Source organism: Pituophis catenifer, unplaced genomic scaffold (assembly GCF_029215685.1).
Source record: "Pituophis catenifer annectens isolate HBS135680 unplaced genomic scaffold, rPitCat1.0.hap2 SCAF_8, whole genome shotgun sequence".
In the NCBI taxonomy this organism is placed as follows: domain Eukaryota; kingdom Metazoa; phylum Chordata; class Lepidosauria; order Squamata; family Colubridae; genus Pituophis; species Pituophis catenifer.
Window position 1 is genome coordinate 72,490,311 of NW_027256888.1, and position 21,713 is coordinate 72,512,023.

At 42.4% G+C, this 21,713-nt stretch overlaps 1 protein-coding gene across 1 annotated transcript in view; it reads right to left on the reverse strand.

The window, feature by feature from the left end:
- Positions 1 to 7,724: 7,724 nt before the first annotated feature.
- Positions 7,725 to 21,713, reverse strand: part of GPAT3 (glycerol-3-phosphate acyltransferase 3) — a 38,691-nt gene continuing 24,702 nt past the window's right edge. Inside the window, exons 4-12 of the mRNA XM_070948111.1 lie at positions 21,438 to 21,512; positions 20,252 to 20,341; positions 19,029 to 19,122; positions 16,885 to 17,000; positions 14,129 to 14,184; positions 13,404 to 13,489; positions 11,612 to 11,740; positions 11,071 to 11,150; positions 7,725 to 9,001 (exon numbers count right to left, since the gene is read on the reverse strand). Coding sequence (XP_070804212.1) covers positions 8,881 to 9,001; positions 11,071 to 11,150; positions 11,612 to 11,740; positions 13,404 to 13,489; positions 14,129 to 14,184; positions 16,885 to 17,000; positions 19,029 to 19,122; positions 20,252 to 20,341; positions 21,438 to 21,512 — 847 coding nt within the window. The 3' untranslated portion in view covers positions 7,725 to 8,880. The remainder of the gene's footprint in view (positions 9,002 to 11,070; positions 11,151 to 11,611; positions 11,741 to 13,403; positions 13,490 to 14,128; positions 14,185 to 16,884; positions 17,001 to 19,028; positions 19,123 to 20,251; positions 20,342 to 21,437; positions 21,513 to 21,713) is intronic.

Below are 21,713 nucleotides of genomic sequence, written 5' to 3' on the forward strand. Positions count from 1 at the left end.
TGGGGGGCTGGGGCTCATGAGTGGGGGACATGCGTGCATGCATGGGGGGTGCTCGCATTGCATTTTGGGGGTTCTGGCACGTGCATGTGCATTCATGCATGTGTGTGCTTTGGGTTAACCATCGCTGTCCTATACCATTTCAGACAAGTGACTATCCAGTCTCTTCTTAAAAACCTCCAGTGAGAGATCTAAGAAAAGAATACCAATTTTTGACGAAACAGTTGATTAAAAAAAGGAGTGAGTTTTAGGTGGTTGATACCAGAAGGAATCTTGGTGAGCTTACAAGAACAAAGGCACAGTAGAAAAGAGGGAGCTATTTTATTGGCAATATATAGAACAACAAGAAGAAGTGAAAGTGAGAGAAGAAGAAGGGGCAAGCTGTTGGGAAATTTCCCCTTAATTCCAGGTTGCTTCTCTCCTTGATTAGTTTCCATCCATTGCTTCTTGTCTTGCTTTGGAAAATAGGTTGACCCCTATGGCAGCATCTCAAATATTGGAACACTGCTATCATGCCTCCCCTTGCCCTTCTTTTCACTAGACTAGACCAGTGGTGGGTTCCTCCCGGTTCAGTCCGGTTCGGCCGAGCCAGTAGCAGTGACGATATGACGTCACCGAACTGGTTCTCCCCCCCCCCTCGCCCATGTTATTCTTACCTTTTATTTGGTCCCACCCCCCAATCTATTGCTGCCTCCTGAGTCCCAGCTGATGACTAGAGGGAAAAAACTGTTTAAACTCTTGCCGCGGGGCTTCAAAGGGCCGTCCTACAGCTGATCAGTGTTACAGGAAACAAATGAGTCGGGTCGTAAGTGCGAGGACCTTCCAGAAATGACTCTGACCAGCTAGCCACGCCCACCTAGTCACATGACCTCCAAGCCACACCCACAAAATAAGCCACGCCCACAGAACCGGTAGTAAAAAAATTTAGAACCCACCCTTGGACTAGACGTACCCAATTCCTGCAACTGTTCGTCCTATGTTTTAGCCTCCTAGTCATCTTTTCTGCACCCTTTCCAGAGCCTCCTCATCTTTTTTATAATCCGGTGATCAAAACTGGATGCAGTATTCTAATGTGGTCTAACTAAAGCGTCATCAGGATAACTTCATCAGGATGTGATATAAAACAGTTGACTGGGCAACTTTATGGCCTGGTTAGGGAAATGTGGAGAATAAATTTGACCTCATTATCTCGTGACTCCAAGTTCTTATCCCTTTTGTTCAGTTGCTAAGTCATGTCTGACTCTTCACGACCTCATGGACCATAGCACACCAGACGCCTCTGTCTGCCATTGTCTCCAGGAATTTACCCAAATTCATATACATTGCGTTGATGACCCTATCTAACCATCTCATCCTCTGCCATCTCCTCCTCCTTTTGCCTTCCATCTTTCCCAACATCAGGATCTTTTCCAAAGAGTCCTCTTTTCTCAATTAGAAGAGCCTGTAGTACAGTGGACTAAAGCACTGTTATTAACATCTGCTGCTTGCAATTACTGCAAGTTCAAATCTCACCAGGCTCAAGGTTGACTCAGCCTTCCATCCTTTCAAAGGTAGGTGAAATGAGGACCCAGATTGTGGGGGCAATAAGCTGACTTTGTATAAATATACAAGAGTATGAAGGCTATAGCTTAACGCATTGTAAACCGCCCTGAGTCTCCGGAGAAGGGCGGCATATAAATTAAAGCAAAAAATAAATAAATAAAAAATTGATGGTCAAAGGATTTGAGCTTCAGCTTCAGGATCTGTCCTTCCAAAGAGCAGACAGGGTTTATCTCCTTTATCTTACCCCAAGTGTCAAACTCACATTGTCACATTGTCGTCACGTGACATATCGCGACTTTAACCCCCTTCACTAAACCAGGGGTGGGCGTGGCCAGCACATGACGCATCCGGCCCGCGAGCTGCGAGTTTGATACCCCTGTCTTTGTTTACTTTAATTCTGCTTTTCTGGTTACTTCAGTAATTTGCCCCTGACTTTATGCTGGGGGCAATCTTGTCAGTGACTTTGTGCTGCTCAATTTGTCCTAAACTTCTCCTTGTCATCCTTGGGCACAACAGAAGAGATCCTTCAAATTCTCTGAAGCTGTTATTTTCTTTGGGATGTTCATGGTTTTGGCTCTGTAATTATGGAAGTATCATCCCAAAAATGCTCAAATGATAGCTATTTGGCGTTTGTCTAGTCTTGGGAACAAACTTTTTAGCAGAAAGGCCTGTACTTTTAATTATTGGTTTTGATGAGGGAGTCCTGCACTGGATACAATGAAATTACAGGTAGTCCTCGACTTACAACAATTCGTTTAGTGATCGTTCGAAGAGCCTTGGTATTACAGTGGTCTAAAGCACCCTGTTATTAAGAACAGCTGCCTGCAATTACTGCAGGTTCGAATCTCCCCAGGCTCAAGGTTGACTCAGCCTTCCATCCTTTCTAAGGTAGGTAAATTGAGGACCCAGTTTGTGGGGGCAATAAGCTGACTTTGTATAAATATACAAAAGTATGAAGGCTATTGCTTAGCGCATTGTAAGCCGCCCTGAGTCTCCGGAGAAGGGCGGCATATAAATCAAAAAAAAAAAAAAAAGTTACAACGGCATTGAAAAAACTGACTTATGACCATTTTTCACTTTTACGACTATTGCAGCATCGCCATGGTCATGCGATCAAAATTCAGACGCTTGGCAACTGACTCATATTTATGACGGTTGCAGTGTCCCGGGATCATGTGATCCCTTTTGCGACCTTCTGACGAGCAAAGTCAATGGGAAAGCCAGATTCACTTAACAACCATGTTACTAACTGAACAACTGCAGTGATTCACTTAACAACTATGGCAAGAAAGGTCTCAAGATGGCACAAAATTCACTTAACAAATGTTTTACTTAGCAACAGACATTTGGGGCTTAATTGTGGTCCTAAATTGAGGACTACCTGTCGTCCTAAGGGGCCAGGGAGGAATTGAAAACTATGCTACTGCTTAGAATAGTACATTGCATACTAATTGGAAAATATCAATAAATAAAGGTTTTTATTTACTTATTAAATTTCTATGCCTCCCATTTCGCTATCGAGTGATTCTGGGTGGTATACACATTTAATAAATAAATGAACATCTTTACTTTTTTTTCCCAATCATTCTGTGTTGTATGATCCTAGCATACTATCCCAAACAGTAGCACAAAGATGATCTATAAACATATTCTTACAAATAGTGTACAAATTGTCTGAGAACTTCCCCTGGTTCAGAAAGTTAGGGAAATTGAATGGAAGTGGATAGTTCAAAGATAAGCAGTATATTATGGTAAAAAAAAAATACATCAAGATTTTAAATAGAGAAAGGTTTCACTTGCTATTCCATCAACCTTCTCTTAAAGCCAGCAGATGTACACTCTAAAGCTCATCCCTTGGGACGGTGGGGTGATGACATCAACTTGGTCGCTGCTGATTGCTGAATACAAGCATAATTAATTTTTTTTTCCCTCCTCCAACAGAGCCCTGTTGGATCTTACCACAAATCAATTGGCTCTCCTAGCCAAAAACGCACCGACTCTATTTTTTAGCTCAATGAAAACAAAATCAATGCAGGCCAATTATGGCCCATCTCATTAGAGTATGCAAATGCCGTGCAATACAAATCTAATGCTTCCCTCAACCTTCCCTTTCCCGCTTCATCCCAACGTTGTGTTTCAGCAGCAGTAGGAAAGGAAATGAGACGTGGCAAGGCTGCCCTCTGGCTGCGGTGGCTAATAAGAGTGCATGCTACCAAGTGTCCCCCCTGCTGGATTCCAAAGAAATGACAATAAGGTGTTCCAGAAAGAGTTGATTGACAAGCAAAGTTTGCTTTGCATTCTGTCCCTGAGTAATCAGGTACCTTTTGAGTCCAGTTGGGATTGTGTGTTTCCTCCTGTATGCCAGTATCCTTCCACTGCCACGCACGAGTGTATCAGAAGCACATTTCTGCTATTCTATAAGTCCGTGATGGCGAACCTATAGCATGCGTGCCACAGGTGGCACACGGAGCCATATCGGTGGGTGTGCGAGCTCAGCTGCGGCGCACATGTGCGTGCCGGCCAGCTGATTTTCGGGTCTTCTAGGCCACCAGGAAGTAGGGAAACAGGCTTTTTCCTGCCTCCGGAGGGCCTGGGGGGGGGAAGGCCCATTTTTTGCTCTCCCCAGGCTCCAAAACCTTTCTAGGAGCCTGGGGAAGGCGAAAGTGGCCTTCCCTACCCCACTGGAGGCCCTCTGGCGGCTAGAAACGGCCTGTTTCCCAACTTCCAGTGGCACTGGAAGTCGCAACTCTAGGAGCCTGAGGAGAGCAAAAAGCAGGCCTACCAGGCCCACCATGACATTGCGTGCCAAAAGCGGGGGGAATGCGACAGTGTCGTGCGCATATGCGCGGGGGGCAGGCGCCTAGAATTATGGGTGTGGGCACACATGCGACCCACCCGCGCTCCCTCCGCTTTTGGAAAGCGATGGCAAAAATGTTAGCCATCACTGCTACAGGTAGTCCTTGATTTACGATTGTAGTTGATCCCAAATTTTCCATTGCTAATCCAGACAATTGTGTTTTGCTCCATTTTTCAACCTTTCTTACCACAATTAAGGGAATCGATGCAATTGTTAGGGGAATCATGCAGTCACTGAACAAATCTGGCTTTCCCCCATTGATCCCATGAGCCGGGACACTGCAACTGTCATAAATACATGCCAGTTGCCAAGCTTCCTAATTTTCATCCTGTGTTCATGGCTAGCTGCAATGGTCCTAAAGTGTGGAAACTGGTCGTTAAGTCCCTTTTTTCCGTGTCATTTTAACTTTGAATGGTCACTAAACAAATCGATGTAAGTTGAGGACTAATTGTATATTACCCAGGATATTTAATCAGAGACCATCTTGCAAATCAACACCTTACTGTCTATGTCCTCCAAGCAGAAAGTTGTTTTGACCCAGCTCCCCCAACCGTCTGATGTGAACTCAAAATATTCCTTTATTAGGAATACCGGCAGCCCCGGCAAAAAGTTTCTCTCGCTAGCTAACAAGTCCGGCCGGCTGGAAGATGAATAGTTGTCTGCCATACCTATTCATCTCCACCCCCTGCTTTTTATCCCCAGTTAGGGTGGGGCTTTGCTAGCAGCGGTGGCTCTTCCATCCCAAGGATCAGCCCACGGATTTCCACTGCTCTCCTCTCCTCTGCCTTCTGCGCATCCATCATCAGGCACTGGACCCAGCTGTTCCGCCTCTTCCTCATCAGCCACCTCCAGACCTGGCAGCTGTTGACTCTCCATCTGAGGGCTGACGGATGGCTCAGGCTCCGCCTCTCTCTCTCTCTCTCTGCCAGCTCCATTCCCTCTTCCCCCTCGGAGATCCCAGGTTGCCCTGATGCTGATGCTGACCCTGACTCCCACACCTCCTCCTCCTCCTCCTCCGATTTGGCTGGTGAAGGGACCGATGGCCGACAGGCCACAGCAGAAGTACATACCATCAGTGATATACACTTACTATGCAGGTTTGTGTGTGTGTGTGTGTGTGTGTGTGTGTGTCTTTTGACTCTTGCTAACTGCCTGGCCAGTTGCCAAGTGCTGAAAATGTGGTTTCATGTCCACAGGCGGGTCAGCCATTAGAACTGGGCTGAAAGTACCTTGTGGGGTGGTTCGTCCTAACTTCAAACATCGCAAGTCAAGGACTTACGATTCTCTATTACTGAAATCATAGCTTTCAAACAGCTTGAATGGAAGAGGGGATTGTGACCCAACTATCCAGTTGTGTATTGCTTAGTACCTGAAGAAGCAAATCAGAGAAAGTAGTAGTTGTCCATAAAATGCCATTATTTTGTCATTATGCTGCTCATCTTCATTCAACTTGACAATCACCTTAAGTATGTGCATGGTCATTTTTGGACTAGGCCATGAATAAAATCAGGTTGCAACACCACCATCTAGTGGATTTATTCATTTTCATGTCGTGCTGTGAGATTTCTACTTAATGCATTTGGTCACATGCTTTACGAAGCAACCGACATCTTAAAATGGTCACAGTTCTTTTGCTCAGTAACACAATTTCAATGCCAAATTGGAGCATACATTTGACACACGTATGTGTTCAAAATTTGATCATGTGACTGCAGCAAGATTAGCGTATGCGCAGGAGTGGAAAAATCAATACTTACCAGGGTGGATAAAAATCAATGATTTTTTTTAAAAAAATCAGATTTTTTTGATTTTTATCGAATTTATTTTAATAAAAAACTTTTGGGGTAAAAATCTATCGTAAGATAGTTTTCTATTTAAGATACATAAATAATTTAGTTTATTCAGCATGAAATGGAGCTGTTATGTAGCATGAGGCTGTATATTCTGCAACACTGGGACTATCGGTGAGTCAACAGTGGGCCAAAGTAGCAGAGATGACAGTTGCTCTTTAAAAATTATGATTTAAATCGAGTTGATTTAAATCAAGCCTTTTTACTAGTGATTTAAATCATGATTTAAATTGTGATTTATATCAACTCGATTTAAATCAAATTCACCCTGATACTTACTGATGGATTTGAAAATAATATATAAAATTAATGAGTGTGCGGAATCAGATAGATTAACTAGATTGATCAATGGTAAAAAAGATTCAGAATTTTATAACAGTTGGAAATTATGGTACGATTGGGTCCAGAAAAGGTGGGATAGAATAGATATATGATGATGTATATCTATGATGGCAAGTATGTTTGTATAAAGGAATGACTTTATATTTATGGACAATGTACTCACATTACACCATGGTGGCAGGATTGTATATTTCATTTGTGTATTGGTGCATAGAATATATTAATAAAAATTATTTTTAAAAATTGATCATGTGACCATGGGGGAATGCTGCAGCGGTCATAAGTGTGAAAAATGGTCGTAAGTCATTTGTTCAGTGCCATTGTACTTTCAAACTTCAAATAAAAGGTTGTTGAGGACTACCTGCATGAAATCATGTAGGTATTAATTCCTATCTTTGCAAATACTGCATACATTTGTCAAATGTTAAACGCATCCTATTGGAGAATTGTGCACCAAATGTGTAGCAATTTTGAAAGAACTCAAAAGTTTGATGAATGAAGCTTGGTCTTTTCCAACCAGAAGGAACAAAATGGAAAGATTCATAGATTCTACTGGGTCCAATAATTATGTTTCAACCAGCAAATCAGGTACCAACAATTTTAACTGACAGTAGCATCCATAGAAAGCAGAGATAATTGGTTAAAAGTTAGAAAGATGTCTCAAGCAATAGAGCTGCCTTCCCCACCTTCACAATAACCGTAGCAGAAGGTTGACTTCACGCAGTGCTCATCCCAGTCAGCTGTTCCAGATGCTGACACTGCTGAAGGCCAAAGGAGTTGGCTATATTTAACCTGGAAAAGAGCCAATCTGATGTTGATGCCCATCTTTAAACATTAGATGAGCTGGTGCCACTTTGTCAGTTTGGTTTCTGGACAGAACCCAACCATTGAGTCATACAACTAACTGTTGAAAAGAGTCCTCCAGAGCACTCATTCCATAGTAAGCATAAATGTTTTGGAACTGCAGATCCGTTAGGCGGCTAGGAACTGGAAAATCATTGAATTTCCCAGTTCGGTTTGTATCCAGCAGTCTCCTGATATACAGATAAAGCAGAAGCAAACACATGCCACTCAACTACCCAAAAAGTGGTTTATTTATCAAAAATCAAAACAGTTAATTGGCAAAATGGGGCAAAAGGCAGGGAAAAAGAAGGCAGAAATAACAGACAGGAGATTAAAAAAAGATAGAAGACAATCACAACAATCTACATTATGGTATCTATATAGACCAAAGAGCGCAGAATTTTTCAGAGCCGTTAGAAACAACAACATGGACCATACAAAGGGAGTGGCTTTTGATTATTTGAAATGTAAATTGTTTACAGATAGTGCCATTTCATCTTGTTTTTGACACCTACGGATACCACTGGTGGTAAGTCATCAGTCCCCCCCACACACACACTAACTTTTTGTACAAACAAATAAGATCAATCCTAGGGGGAAAAAAGTTACTGCTAGTTAGAAATATAGAATTTATTTCAATGTACAGTAAGGCAATAAGTCATATTTCTCATACAGTAAGTGACAAATATACATAAAGGCTGCCAACACAGTCCAGGAAAGAAAAGCATTGTATTCAATATTTCTTTTGACTGATATTGCATGTATGTAGGTATATTCTATCCATCTTTTAATATTTTACTATCCAGGGAGCAGACAGATCTGCAGCCTGGAGCTTGTTAAGCCCCCATTTTCTCTTTAGGCAAGATGAAAAGCAAAGAATTGTTCAGTTTTAGAAGCATCTTTTGAAAAACAGCTATGGGGAGGGAATTATAAGGTTCTCACTGCAACTCCTAAGGGGCCCCTTAATTATTCCTACGATTTATTCCTTCCCACCAATATTTCATTAACAATACCAGCAACAAAAACACAACTCAGCAAAACGACTTCGGAAATGTTGGACCATCTATTCAAACAAACACACAACAGCCCAGTGTAGCCAGGGAGGACTATTTGTTCAAACATTCTCTAATCACTTAAAAGATAGAGCCATTATTTGTACAATTAAATAACTTGATTTTTAACATTGTTACATACATTCCCCTCGGGCAAGAATTGCACCCATTTTAGCTACTGGGATTTTTTGATTCTGCTTCAAAAGCTGGGTTTCCAGACACTAAGAGTGGAATTCACTGGTGAGCATCAGAAAAGCAAAAAAAATGCTTGGAGTTTTTTTCTTTCTTTTTTTTGAATTGCCCACACTTGAAGTTTTCTTATTTATTTACTACATGGGGGTAAAAAATCCACCCTTTCTGACAGTGAACAAGTAAAAGACACATCTGCTGAGAGAGTTCAGCCCGAGTTGTTTGTGCCATTTGACGGTGCTCCGTTTCCTATTATCACCTTGCTGTAATTTTTCTGTTCCTCTTCCTTAAAAGTTTCCTTCACTTTGGCTCTTTTCAATCCTCCGTCCCTTAAAAGAACAAAAGGGAAAAGCAATGAAATACAGTTAACTACTTAATACAATACGCTAATAAGGAGGTTCGGTTGGTGTCACAACTCTATGAAGAAGGGAAGTCTAGCTGAGATGCTGATCATCCATCTCTAGGTTGGTCACCTCTGTACTATATATATATACATATATATTTGATGCCAGGCTATCCCTGAGAAGTGTTCAGTAATTGCAATTATTGCAAAAAAAAAAAAAAAAAAAAAGGCTTTCTAGTATGTTTTGGCTTCTGAGATTAGTGGCGTACTGACGATAAATAGATGGATAAGACAGTTGGATGATAAATAGATGGACGATAGGCAGATGAATAGATACATGGATGATAGCCAATGTCAACTTGCAAAGCTTTCAAGTTGCCATAAGCAGGAGGGAGGGAGAACTGATAGAGCTGATTGATTTCCCTAACTGAAGCTACATTCCATACATGCTTTCTTTCCGCAGTCAGAAGAAGGGTGTTGGATTTCACAGCCAGCCAAAGTGGTTAATTGGAGAATGTGATTTATGACATGGCCAGAGAGGAGGGGAGAGACAGGGTCATAGGGGAACGTAAATCTACGTGGGATTAGTTCTAACTGCATCCGCATATTGCCGAAATGGTGCTCCCAATAAATGACTGTATTTCTTTTGAAGTTTGGCTCATGGCTCATAAATTAATTAGGGCATCTTTTGGAAACTTCACAGCCAGATGAATAGATGGATGGATGGACGGACAGACAGACAGACAGACAGATTGACTATATAGACAGATGTATGGATGGGAGAGGCAGACAGACATGAATTTTTCCCATTTTATGACCTTTCTTGATACAGTTGTTAAGTTAATAACATGGTTGTTAAGTGAATCTGGTTTCCCCAATGACTTTGTTTATTGCAAGGTCATAAGAAGGGATCATAGGATCCCAGGGCACTGCAACTGTCATGAATATATGCCAGTTGTCAAGTGACCTAATTTTGCTCATAGGGAAAGTTGCAGCGGTCATAAGTATGAAAAAAATGATCATGAGTCAGTTTATTCAGTGCTGTTGTTAACTTTGAATGGTAACTAAACAAATGGTTGTAAATTTAGGACTACCTGTACAGTAAAGTCCAGCTTTACTAGACCATACAGTCAGAGGAGCTGTCTGGTTTTCCCCAAAGTCCAGTAAATATGGAATTACTTCGTTTACATCAATATGACATCATTATTGAAACTTTAGGAGCCGTGGTGGAGCAGGGGTTAGAATGCATTATTGCAGGCTGACTCTGCCCATTGCCAACAGTTCAATCCTGACTGGCTCAAGCCTTGACTCAGCCTTGCATCCTTCAGAGGTTGGTAAAATGAGGACCCAGATTGTTGGAGGCACTATGCTGACTCTGTAAACCGCTTAGAGAGGATCTAAGTGCTATTGCAATCATTTGTATAATAATGCAATTGCCTAATATGGTAATTTTCACTTACAAATCTTAAATGCCTTCTTCAGACTGCAAGTCTGTCATTCTGAATAAAAATGCTGTGCTTTATACCTAAAATTCACTAAATGTGAATGTTAAATCAAGGTTTCTTATAAAGAGAATGACACAGAAAATACAAAGTTTCTTAACTGTTTTTAAGTCTCATTCAGATCTCTAGATTAATATCCTTCCATCTGTAAGCAATCTTGAATTTAAGATCTCTCATTTTACATCCTCCAAAGCATCACTGGATTGTTCCACTGAACTCAAAAATGGTCAGTTTATGATACATAAATATTGCTTGCTGGGTTAAAGTAAAGTTGGGTATGTACTGTATATATTATGCATCTGCGTTTCTAAATTTCTAACACTCATAATTGTAACCAAACCCACAAATGATTGGAGGGCAGAGGGAGATTTGCATGAAAAGTTTCATCCAATCCTTCTACTGGGTATAATTATCATCACTGTCCCAAGATCAAAAATGTTTTTTTAAACGATAAAATTGATCCACAAAAGGCTGTTCAAACCAGGATAAGGGAGTTGCTCCTTCTCTAAAACTTCTTTGCTTTCCATTAAAACAGCAAAATCTTTTTCCTTACCAAGCTAATTCAGTAAGGCCTCCTTGGAGTGCAATAGCAGATTTCACCCGGTTGGCAAATTCAACAGCATCTTCTCCTTCCTGTATATAAACGAACAAAAGAAGATATAATCCCATCATCGATACGATAGCCAAAAGGTAATTCCGTAGCCAAGAGGAAGTAGAGCTCCGAAAGCAGAGAAGGTCCTGGATGGGTCAGTCTCAGAAGTTGTGGTGACTCTCAAACAGAGTCAAATCAGGGAGCTCTGGTGGCTCAGCAGAGTAAAGCACTGTTATTAACATCCACTTACATCTGCTGCCCGCAATTACTGCAAGTTCAAATCTCACCAGGCTCAAGGTTGACTCAGCCTTCCATCCTTTCAAAGGTAGGTGAAATAAGGACCCAGATTATGGGGGCAATAAACTGACTTTGTATAAGTATACAAAAGTATGAAGGCTATTGCTTAACGCATTGTAAGCCTCCCTGAGTCTCCGGAGAAGGGCGGCATATAAATTAAATTAAATTTAAAAAAAAAAAAAAAAAAACCAGAAATGGGACATACCTTTCTTGTCACGGGTGGCAGGTACCACACCTGGCACACAATGGCCCAGCTAGTCATGATTCGCAGGAGGTAACTCACAATGTTATACTTGCTGCTGTTCCAGAAGGCATCACCAAACCGTGGGTCATACTGCAAGAGAAAGGAGAGCTCGAAGAGTCATCCGTATACTCAACGCCATCATACAAGAAGCTGTTTCAGAACATGTCCACCAACACATGACAACTACCGCAGAAACTTCCGAACTCTGTGCTTGAGAAATGAACAAAAAGCTGAGGGGTCTTTGGTGCTCTGTGAGTTTGGTTGTTTTCTGGCAGACGTTTCATTACCCAAACTAGTAACATCATCAGTTCTAGCAGAAGAAAGGGGTTTGCTCTCGTTTTCTATTCTAGTGGCTTGCTCTGTCAGTGTTGCATGGGAGTGGTCTTGGAGGTACTAATATTAGCATGTTTGGCAGTTCCTTGAACCTCCAAGATCACTTGTTGTGGCCTGTCAGCGGCCTCTGCAGATTGTAGCTGATTCTGACAGCAAGGAGGCTGGTGTGGTGTTGTGACAGAAGTCTGTGCAGCTGGTACCCGAGCCAGACAGTGAGGAGGCTGGAGAAGATGTGGTGCCAGAGACGGGGATTCAGCCAAGGCCTTCAGAACCTCCAGAAGCTCCTTTAAGTGAAGAGGACGAAGAGGAGGAGCCTCTTCTCGATGCACAGGTGTGCAGAGTGGCTAAAAGGCAGGAGTGGTTCCTCAGGAGGAGGTCTCCCTAGAGAGTAAGGCTTGGGGCTAATTGGCCACTCCCTTAGCCTATTTAAGGAGGAATGCCGACTGAAGCAATTTGCAGGGAACAACTTTAGTTCACTCTACTTCGCGTCTGGATTCTCTGCAAATTGCTTCTGGGCTTTCTGCCAACCTTCGTAAGATTGTGATTACTTTATCTTTGGTTTCTTGTAGGCTGTTAAGAAAGTTTATTAACAGCCTTTGTTTTGAAAAAGACTGTGTTATTTTAGTAAATTAAGTTTTGTACAAACTTTGTGTGTGCTGTGTTCTTTGGGATCCGTAGTTGGGGCAGAATACCACTCCCATAGAACAGTGATGGTGAACCTTTTTGGCACCCAGTGCCGAAGCAGCACCAAAGCGCCAGAAACATGAAGGCCAGGTGGCTGGTGCGGATGACTGTTTTTTGGCCATTTTTTGGCCAAAAAACCGCCCCAAAAATGGCCCAGAAAACGGCCTGGTTTTGGCCATTTTTTGGGCCATTTTCAGGACGTTTTCCAGCACTCCAGCACCCATGAAGACCAGCTGGCGGCGTGCATGCCTGTCTTTTGGCCATGCGCGCTGGAAATCAGAAGAACAGCTGGCGACAGCACGCATGCCCACAGAGAGGGCTCTATGTGGCACCTCTGGCACACGCATGCCATAGGTTCACCATCACGGCCATAGAATATAAATGAGATCGATTTGACCCGTAACAAGCCTTGCATTCCTGGTACGATAGGTAGATGTAACAGGAGAGAGGCAGGTTTTTTTTAAAAAAAAAAAAAAAAAAACCATGTAGGCAGGTAGACCAGACGAAGAAATGAACTCCACAGAAAGACTAAATCTATTGAGATTGGATACAATAACAGAACAATAGAATAACAGTCTGATTGTGTGCAGTACCTCTTCCCCCTCCTTACATTTCAATGAATTAGGGAGATACCGTCTAAGCCACTTCCAAACTTTATCTGGACTTTATGAAAATGTTTTATCCCTCAGCCTGCGTATTTCCATCAAGGTACCTTTTCCTTATTCTCTTCACATACCTTGATTGCTACAGGATAGATGGTGGCACCTATTTCAAAGCTCCCCTTTTTAAACATCATAACTGAAGTGTTGTTTATGCAGGTGCCTGGGCAAAAGAGAGAGAGAGAAAGAGAGAGATAAACAGGTGCTTCCTTTCAAAATATATGTAAATAATTAATAGCATGATCTGAGACCTAGTTTCTCTCAAGATTCTGCATCATGCAGAAAGGAGTTCAAACAAACACAAAATTCAGTTTTCCTCTAGACCACTACTATGTGGAGGAGAAAGAGGGAGGGAGGCAGGCAGGCAGGCAGGAAGTTGCATGCATTTGTATCCCACTCCTTTACTTAGTTTGAAATTCTCCATGCCTTTACATGAACTTCTAAACTGAACTCGTGCTAACCTGCCAACATCCAGTCAAGGGACAGCAACCACAAGATCAAATATACTACTACTAGGATGCTGAATTAATTCCTCATAGTTGATATCAGTTTTTGTCCCCTTGTGTGAAAAGCGGACAGATAAACAAATGTTTTAATTTTAATTCATTTGATATCCTTGCCTCTAAAAAGCTGCAAATGTTCCCCCTCCCTCAATCTTTTGTTTCCTCAAAGCACGCGTGATCGCATAACATTACGGTGTGTGTACCAAGGGGGAGAAAAAACCATTCACCCAGACTTGATTATAAACAACCACCCAGAAACAAGTGGAGGAGAAATGTACATTCTGGTCTTTGGATTTTACCTTCTGGAAAAATAAGGATGGGCAATTTGTCCTTGTTAGAAATGTGTTCCCTTAGTCTAAAAAAAAATAAGCGAGAAATATGTTAGAGAATACAGAAGAGATTTTCATAATTGACTCAACTTACAATATAAGAGGATTCATTCAGGTTTTAAAGGAGGCGACAATAAAAGTTTTAGTGATAGGAGGAGATGCCCAGCCAAAATGAAGCCACCAAAGGTTCATTTTTTAGGACACAGCCAAAGACAGACTGCTGTGAACATGCCACGGTCTTCAATCTAGTACTCGTCTGGTTTTAAACCACATATCCCATCAAGCTGGCTGTGCTGATGGGAACTGTAGTCTAAAACCTCCTGACCATGCTTACAAGCAGAGGTGGGCTTCAAAAATTTTAACAAGGGGTTCTCTGCCCGGTTGCTGGGTAGGCGTGGCCATGGTGGGCGTGGCCTAGTCGGCCTCCTGCACCATGGGCAAAAACAGCCTCCCCAGGCTCCGGAGGCCCTCTGGAGGCTAGAAATGGGCCTGTTCTTTCCAAATTTCTGGTAGGCCCGTTTTTCGCCTTCCCCAAGCCTCCACGCGCGCCCTGCATTTACCTGCATCCAAAACGGGCCGTGTGGGGATTCCTGGGAGGGGTGGGGTGGGCAGGGCCAGCCAGGAGTGGGACTTGAGGGTTGTCCTAACTGCACAGAATCTTAGCTAGAGGTTCTCCCGAACCCCTGCAAACCCCCAGCAGTCCACCCCTGCTTACAAGGCTCTATCAATCTAAGTTAAAACTTAGCAAAGGGGAGGTATACATTCGGTAACCTAGTTCTATGGTCCCGTTTAATTTATTTCCTGTCTTCCTGCCATCTTTCAAAGGATAATACATTACAGAACTAGACTTTTATAATAGCCATTGTGCATTGAGAAACTGCAACTGAGATTTTTCCGCAGAGTGTTTGGATGCGGTTTAAAACACAGTCAAACCCCTTTCCCTAACTTTTAAATTTTTTTCTGAATGAATGACACAAGAAATGTTTTCCAGTGCTTTGTATACAATCAGAGACCCCAGCCCGCTCCAATTTCTTCTTCCTGCCTTTCAATTTCCATATAAGGCAGACAGAGAGAATGCAAGCTACAAAACGAAGTCCAACATATAACCCTTAATTTGGGAGATTAATATCATTCCTGAAGTATAACCAGGATGAGAATTGTTAGGATATGGTTTGAGCCTAACAAGTTGTCCAGGCAATATATGTGTACTGTAACTTTAATATGAAAATGTATTATGTGACTTTAAAGTTTTCTTGCTGATTCATTGTAATGCTGAGTCATGCTGTAATTACATAATCACAGGTTGTGAGTGTATTTAAGCAAGGTACTGTAACTATTCAGTTTGATGATACGCTGAAGATGATGTGATATGCTACCAGAGTATGATATGCTGCCATAGTGAAGAGTTGATATCATTCTGCTAATCATCGTTTGATGGATCTGCTACCATCATGGTTTGTGAACCAGAGTGAGTTTGTTATTCTAATCAACTACTGTTTGTGTGATAAGAAGATTTTGTATCACTGGACTGATTTAACTGGCAAAGACTTGGATTGATTTAAAGACTATGAGATTGTTTTTTCACTATAAAGTAAACTTTTGATAAACCAGTTTGCACATCTCTTATTCATTGCTCTCAGCAACGTTTCCCTGTGCTCTTTACTCTGCTGGTTGGTAACACAACACCAATATCCTTAACAAGAATAATGGTAGCAATTACAATATTAGAGGCAAAGAGATGAGGCTGCTGTTTAGTCATGAAACAGGATGAGAAATCAGAATAACAAGAATTGAAAGGGACCTTCTGGAGGCAAGTCATTCCACTGATTAATTATTCTCACTCTCAGGAAATTTCTCCTTATTTCAAGGTTGGATCTCTCTTTGATTAGTTTCCATCTTGTTGTTCTGCCTTCAGGTGCTTTGGAGAATAGTTTGACTCCCTCTTCTCTGTGGCAGCCCCTTAGATATTGGGAGACTGTATCATGGCACCCCTAGACCTTCTTTTCATTAAACTAGACCCAGTTCCTATACCCAAATAAACCAAGACTTACACCCAATCATTCTTCATATGTTTTAGCCTCCATTCCCCTACCGTGTTTCCCTGAAAATAAGACCCGGTCTTATATTTTTTTGAATCCTGAAATAAGTGCTTGGCCTTATTGCCATGCGCTCAAAAGCCCGATTGGACTTATTATCAGGGAATGTCTTATTTTGGGGAAAACAGGGTATTCCATTCATTTTGTTAGCATTTCAAAAAGGGCAGTCTCACATGTCCTTCGTAATCTTACATTGGGTTTCCTGAGAACATTTTTTAAGATTGACTGATTGGGAGGGGGGGGGAGAGAAACAATGTGGTGGCTTAGTGGCTAAGACGCTGAGTTTGTCGATCGAAAGGTCGGCAGTTCAGCGGTTCGAATCCCTAGTGCCGCATAACGGGATGAGCTCCCGTTATTGTCCCAGCTTCTGCCAACCTAGCAGTTTGAAAGCACATAAAAAATGCAAGTAGAAAAATAGGGACCACCTTTGGTGGGAAGGGAACAGTGTTCTGTGCGCCTTTGGCGTTTAGTCATGGCGGTCACATGACCATGGAGACGTCTTCGGACAGAGCTGGCTTTTCGGCTTTGAAACGGAGATGAGCACCACCCCCTAGAGTCAGGAACGACTAGCACATATGTGCGAGGGGAACCTTTACCTTTAATTGGGGGGGAAGGAGGGAGGACTCTTACCTTTTTGTCACCAGATGGCGATCTTTCATTTCCGAACGCTCAAACCAGACGTGAGGAGAGGCCTTAACTGTGGCTCTTTGAATGACACCCATCAAACCCCCATGAGCCTGTCCAACCTGGAAATTCATCCATGCCAAACAAAAACAAAAAGGAACAAATACATTAAAAAAGGCAATTAAATAGCACAAGTTTCTTCAACAGCTGCATTACAGGTAGTCTTCAACTTACAAGCATTCATTTAGTCACCGTTCAAAGTTAGAACACTGAAAAAAGTGACTTATGATCATTTTTCATACTTACAACCATTGCAGCCTCGCCATGGTCACATGATCAAATTTGGACGCTTGGCAACTGGCATGTATTCCTGACAGTTGCAACTTTAACTTTAAAAAGTTAAAAAAAAAGTTCCGACGATCACGTGTCGCTCAGCTGATCTTCGGAACTTTTTTTTTTTAACTTTTTTTACTACCGGTTCAGCAAACCAGTAGCATTTTTTTACTACTGATTCGGGCGAACTGGCCCAAACTGGTAGCATTTCACCCCTGGTGCAGCCCCCAAAACACAGAATATATCTCAATGACTCATCAGTGAAAGAAGAAAAAAAAACTCTAACCCAATAGATCATACTAACAAGACACACAATCCTTTATACATATATGTGCATAACATAACATTGTATTATACTAGCTGAATACCTGTGCTCCGCTATGAAACTATGTGATCAGGCTTGATAAATCGACACTTACAGCTTGAAAATTAATGAGTAGTTACCATCGGACTCTCCTCTCCCCTTCTGTCCCTCAGACTTGCCCCACAGAAGCCTCCCCTCTCCTATCCCCTTCTGTCCCTCAGACTTGCCCCACAGAAGCCTCCCCTATCCTATCCCCTTCTCTCCCTCAGCCTTGCCCCACAGAAGCCTCCCCTCTCCTATCCCCTTCTCTCCAGAGTTATTTTCAGGTCGGGAGGGGGAGTAGGAAGTCTAACTAATTAGCATCAGAGCGTATTAATAATAATATAGGAAATACTAATGCTCTGGTGGTCATTTTGAAAAATCCTTTCTTAGTGAGCACCTAGAAGCAAAGAGGAACATATGTGGCAAATTTCAAGTTTGTAGGTTTTACGGTTCTGGAGATTTCGTGATTACGGCATGAGTGGTTTTCGCTTTTATATATATAGATTACACCAGTGTAGACATATTGCACACTGTGCTGGCCCTGCAAGTCTATCATACTATGTAGTTATGGTGTTACATTGCATTCAGAAGTCTGACAGCCCACAGATAGAAGCTATTTTTCAGCCTGTTTGTTCTACTGGCTAGGTCTCTATATCTCCTGCCTGATGGTAGGAGAGTAAAGAAGTGCTGACCAGGGTGTGAATCGTCCCTAAGGACTTTCCTCACCCTGCTAAGACATCGAGTCCTAGTGATTTCATCTAGTGAGGTCAGGGGACAGCCCATGATAATTTTGTGCTGTTCTCATCACCCTTTGTAATGTCTTTCTATCTATCTATAGTAATTGTGGTCATAAGTCGAGGATCACCTGTATTACTTTGCTTGGCAACAACCATTTTTTTCTGGCTATGCTGCACATGTGTGGTTTTTCAAAAAGGTGGGGTTGAAATTCAGAAAGGTAATTGGGATTCTCCTCACACGGGTGTCCCAAAATTTCTCAAACTCACTGTATCTACCCAAGACAAGAGCAATTAAAAGGAACACATAGAACTCAATTGATTAATCACTTTCAATGATAGAATCCCTAGAATTTGCCTATAGTGCTTTAAGAGAGAATTAAATTCTACACTCTAACAAACGATGCTACCACTTTGATTTCTTTTGTATAAAATATTAAACTGTAATCTATTAAGGGCAGTTTGAACGATTTGCAAAGCATGCTGGCAGTTGCTAAATAAAATTAAATAAAGAGTCAACTGTTTCTACCCAAATTGGCCAGCAAGTAGAAACACAAAGTGGTATATTTTATATCATTGCTACATTTCCTTTACATAATTTCTCTTTTCCCCTCAATTTTCCCCTCAATTCAGGGTAAGAAATTCTGCACAAATTCTTGGAAACCAGGAAATGATTAAGAGATGTCGATGTTCTATTAAGTTTGCAGTGACAAAATTCTCAAGATATTGTGACATACCATTGCGTAACAGCCATCATTTGTCAAGATTATAACATCTATCGGAGATGTGTGATTGGCTACACAAATTCCACCCTTCTGGGGTCGGTTCTCCCTGCAATGACAGGATGTGTGATTCGCAACATTGTCGTAAAACAGCCATCCCATAATTCCTCTACATTTGAGGATTCCACTGCTAATGCTTGTTTAAAAGAAAAAAGCATGCGCGAACCCTCAAAATGCAATGTGTGCGCCCCCCCCCCCGATGCATGCACCCCACGCCCACTCCCCGCGCCCCATTTTGGCTTCCAGGTTGGTTCAGGAGGCCTTCCAGGCCCAAAACAGTGGGGCCGTGTGGGCGAACCCCCAAAATGCAATGCAAGCGCACCCACGCACGCACCCACGCATGCGCGGTGAAGCAGGACGGGGGCGACGGCTGGCGTACCCCACAGAGAGGGCTCTGCTTGCCACCTGTGGCACGCACGCTATAGGTTCACCATCACGGTCATAGGGGAAGGAAAAAGGATTTAATTGTTAAGATTTATTTTATCGCACCTTTATTACTTTATAAGTAACTTAAGGCAGCGACCATATGTAGTATTCCTTCCTCTTCCCCACAACAGCCACCCTGTGAGGTGAACTGGACTAAGAAGGCGACAGGCCTACAGTCACCCAGATGGCTTTCACGCCTAGAACTCACAATCTCCTTCCGATTGGTCCAAAGTCACCCAACTGCTGCACTTTCATGCCTAATATGTGGCACTAGAACTCCAAGTCTCCTGGTGATTGCCCACAGTCACCCAGCCAGCTCTCATGCCTAAGGCGGGACTAGAACTCCCGGTCTCCTGGTGATTGCCCACAGTCACCCAGCCAACTCTCATGCCTAAGGCAGGACTAGAACTCCCGGTCTCCTGGTGATTGCCCACAGTCACCCAGCCAGCTCTCATACCTAAAGCAGGACTAGAACTCCCGGTCTCCTGGTGATTGCTCACAGTCACCCAGCCAGCTCTCATGCCTAAGGCGGGACTAGAACTCCCGGTCTCCTGGTGATTGCTCACAGTTACCCAGCCAGCTCTCATACCTAAGGCAGGACTCCCAGTCTCGTGATTTCTACGCCAGCACCTTAACTAGGATCCTTCGGCTATACTAATTCAATCCAATTTGCATAATCTATTGGTTGGGTTTAATTGAACAACAGAGCTAGACAGCTTAGTGAATTACAGCGCCCACATGCTTCCACTCACCTGTTGTGATAACGAATGCTTCCCGAGAGTGCCCTGACAAGGATTCGGCAGCAGGTGAGATGGACAAGATCACTCAGCCAGTCTTTGGTTCTGCAAAACAGAACATCGAGCAGAACAAGTTTAGAAATCTCTTCATCAGCGGATTCTCCAAACCACAAATTAAGTTTACCACCTAAATAACAAGGGAGGAACCCAGATGTATCTACTATTGGATTAGAAGGACAGCCCAGGCCTGAAAGAATCCTAAAACAGGGGGGAGGAGTGTCCAAAGTAGCAACTTTTAAGACCTATGAAATTGGATTCTCCAGCCAGCCAACAATGAAAGAAAAGAAATGAAATCAAATAATACAGATAAGTCCTCCTTAACAAGAATAATTTGGATCAGAAATTCCATCACTAAACAATACGGTCATAAGGTTGTCATTACAGATAATCTTGACTTACAATAGCAGTAGCACTTAAGACTTATATACTTGCCTCGTGGTGTTTTATAGCCCTCTCTAAGCGGTTTACAGAGTCAGCCTATTGCCCCCAACAATCTAGGTCCTCATTTGACCCACCTCAGAAGGATGGAAGGCTGCGTCAACCTTGAGCCTGGTGAGATTCGAACTGCCAAATTGCAGGCAGCCGGCAGTCAGCAGAAGTAGCCTGCAGTACTGCACTCTAACCACTGCGCCACTGCGGCTCATACCACCATTCGTTCAGTGACCATTCAAAGTTACAAGGACTCTAAAAAGGTGACTTACAATCAGTCCGCACATGACTGTTGCAGAATTCCTATGGTCACGTGATCAGAATTTGGGTGCTTGGCAATCAGCATGCATTTACGATGGTTGCAGTGGCCTGAGGTCATGTGATTTTCATTTGCAACCTTCCCTGCGTGCTTCCAAACAAGGAAAGTCGATGAGGGAGGTAAAAATTTGCTTAACAACCACGAGAATCACCTAATAATTGCAGTAATTTGCTTAAAGTAATTAGCCGCCCTGAGTCTCCGGAGAGGGGCGGCATATAAATTTAATAAATAAATAAATAAAAATCTGGCAAAAAAAGGCTGTAAAATCAGGTGCAATTCACTTAACAACCACTTTGCTTAGCATCAGAACATTCCGGTCGTAAGTCGAGGACTACCTGTACTTATATTCCAGGAGTGCTGTTCGTTTCATGAACAAAAAGCAAGCCCACTTACTGTCCATTTGGCAGCTGTCCTACCAAGGTAGTCCCCACAATCATGGACATGATCCCAATGGCTGCCAAAGTAATTCTGGGGAAAAAAAACAGAAGATAATGAAAAGTCCAAATGAGATCAGTGCATTTTATGTTCTGGCGTACCTTCTCTAGTAACCTTTTTTTTAAAGCAATTTCCTGATCTCTTGTTTATTATATATAACATAATAATATATAAATATATTACATTAATAGATTTACTGCATCAGTGAGGTTGGATGGAACTGAGAGGGAACTG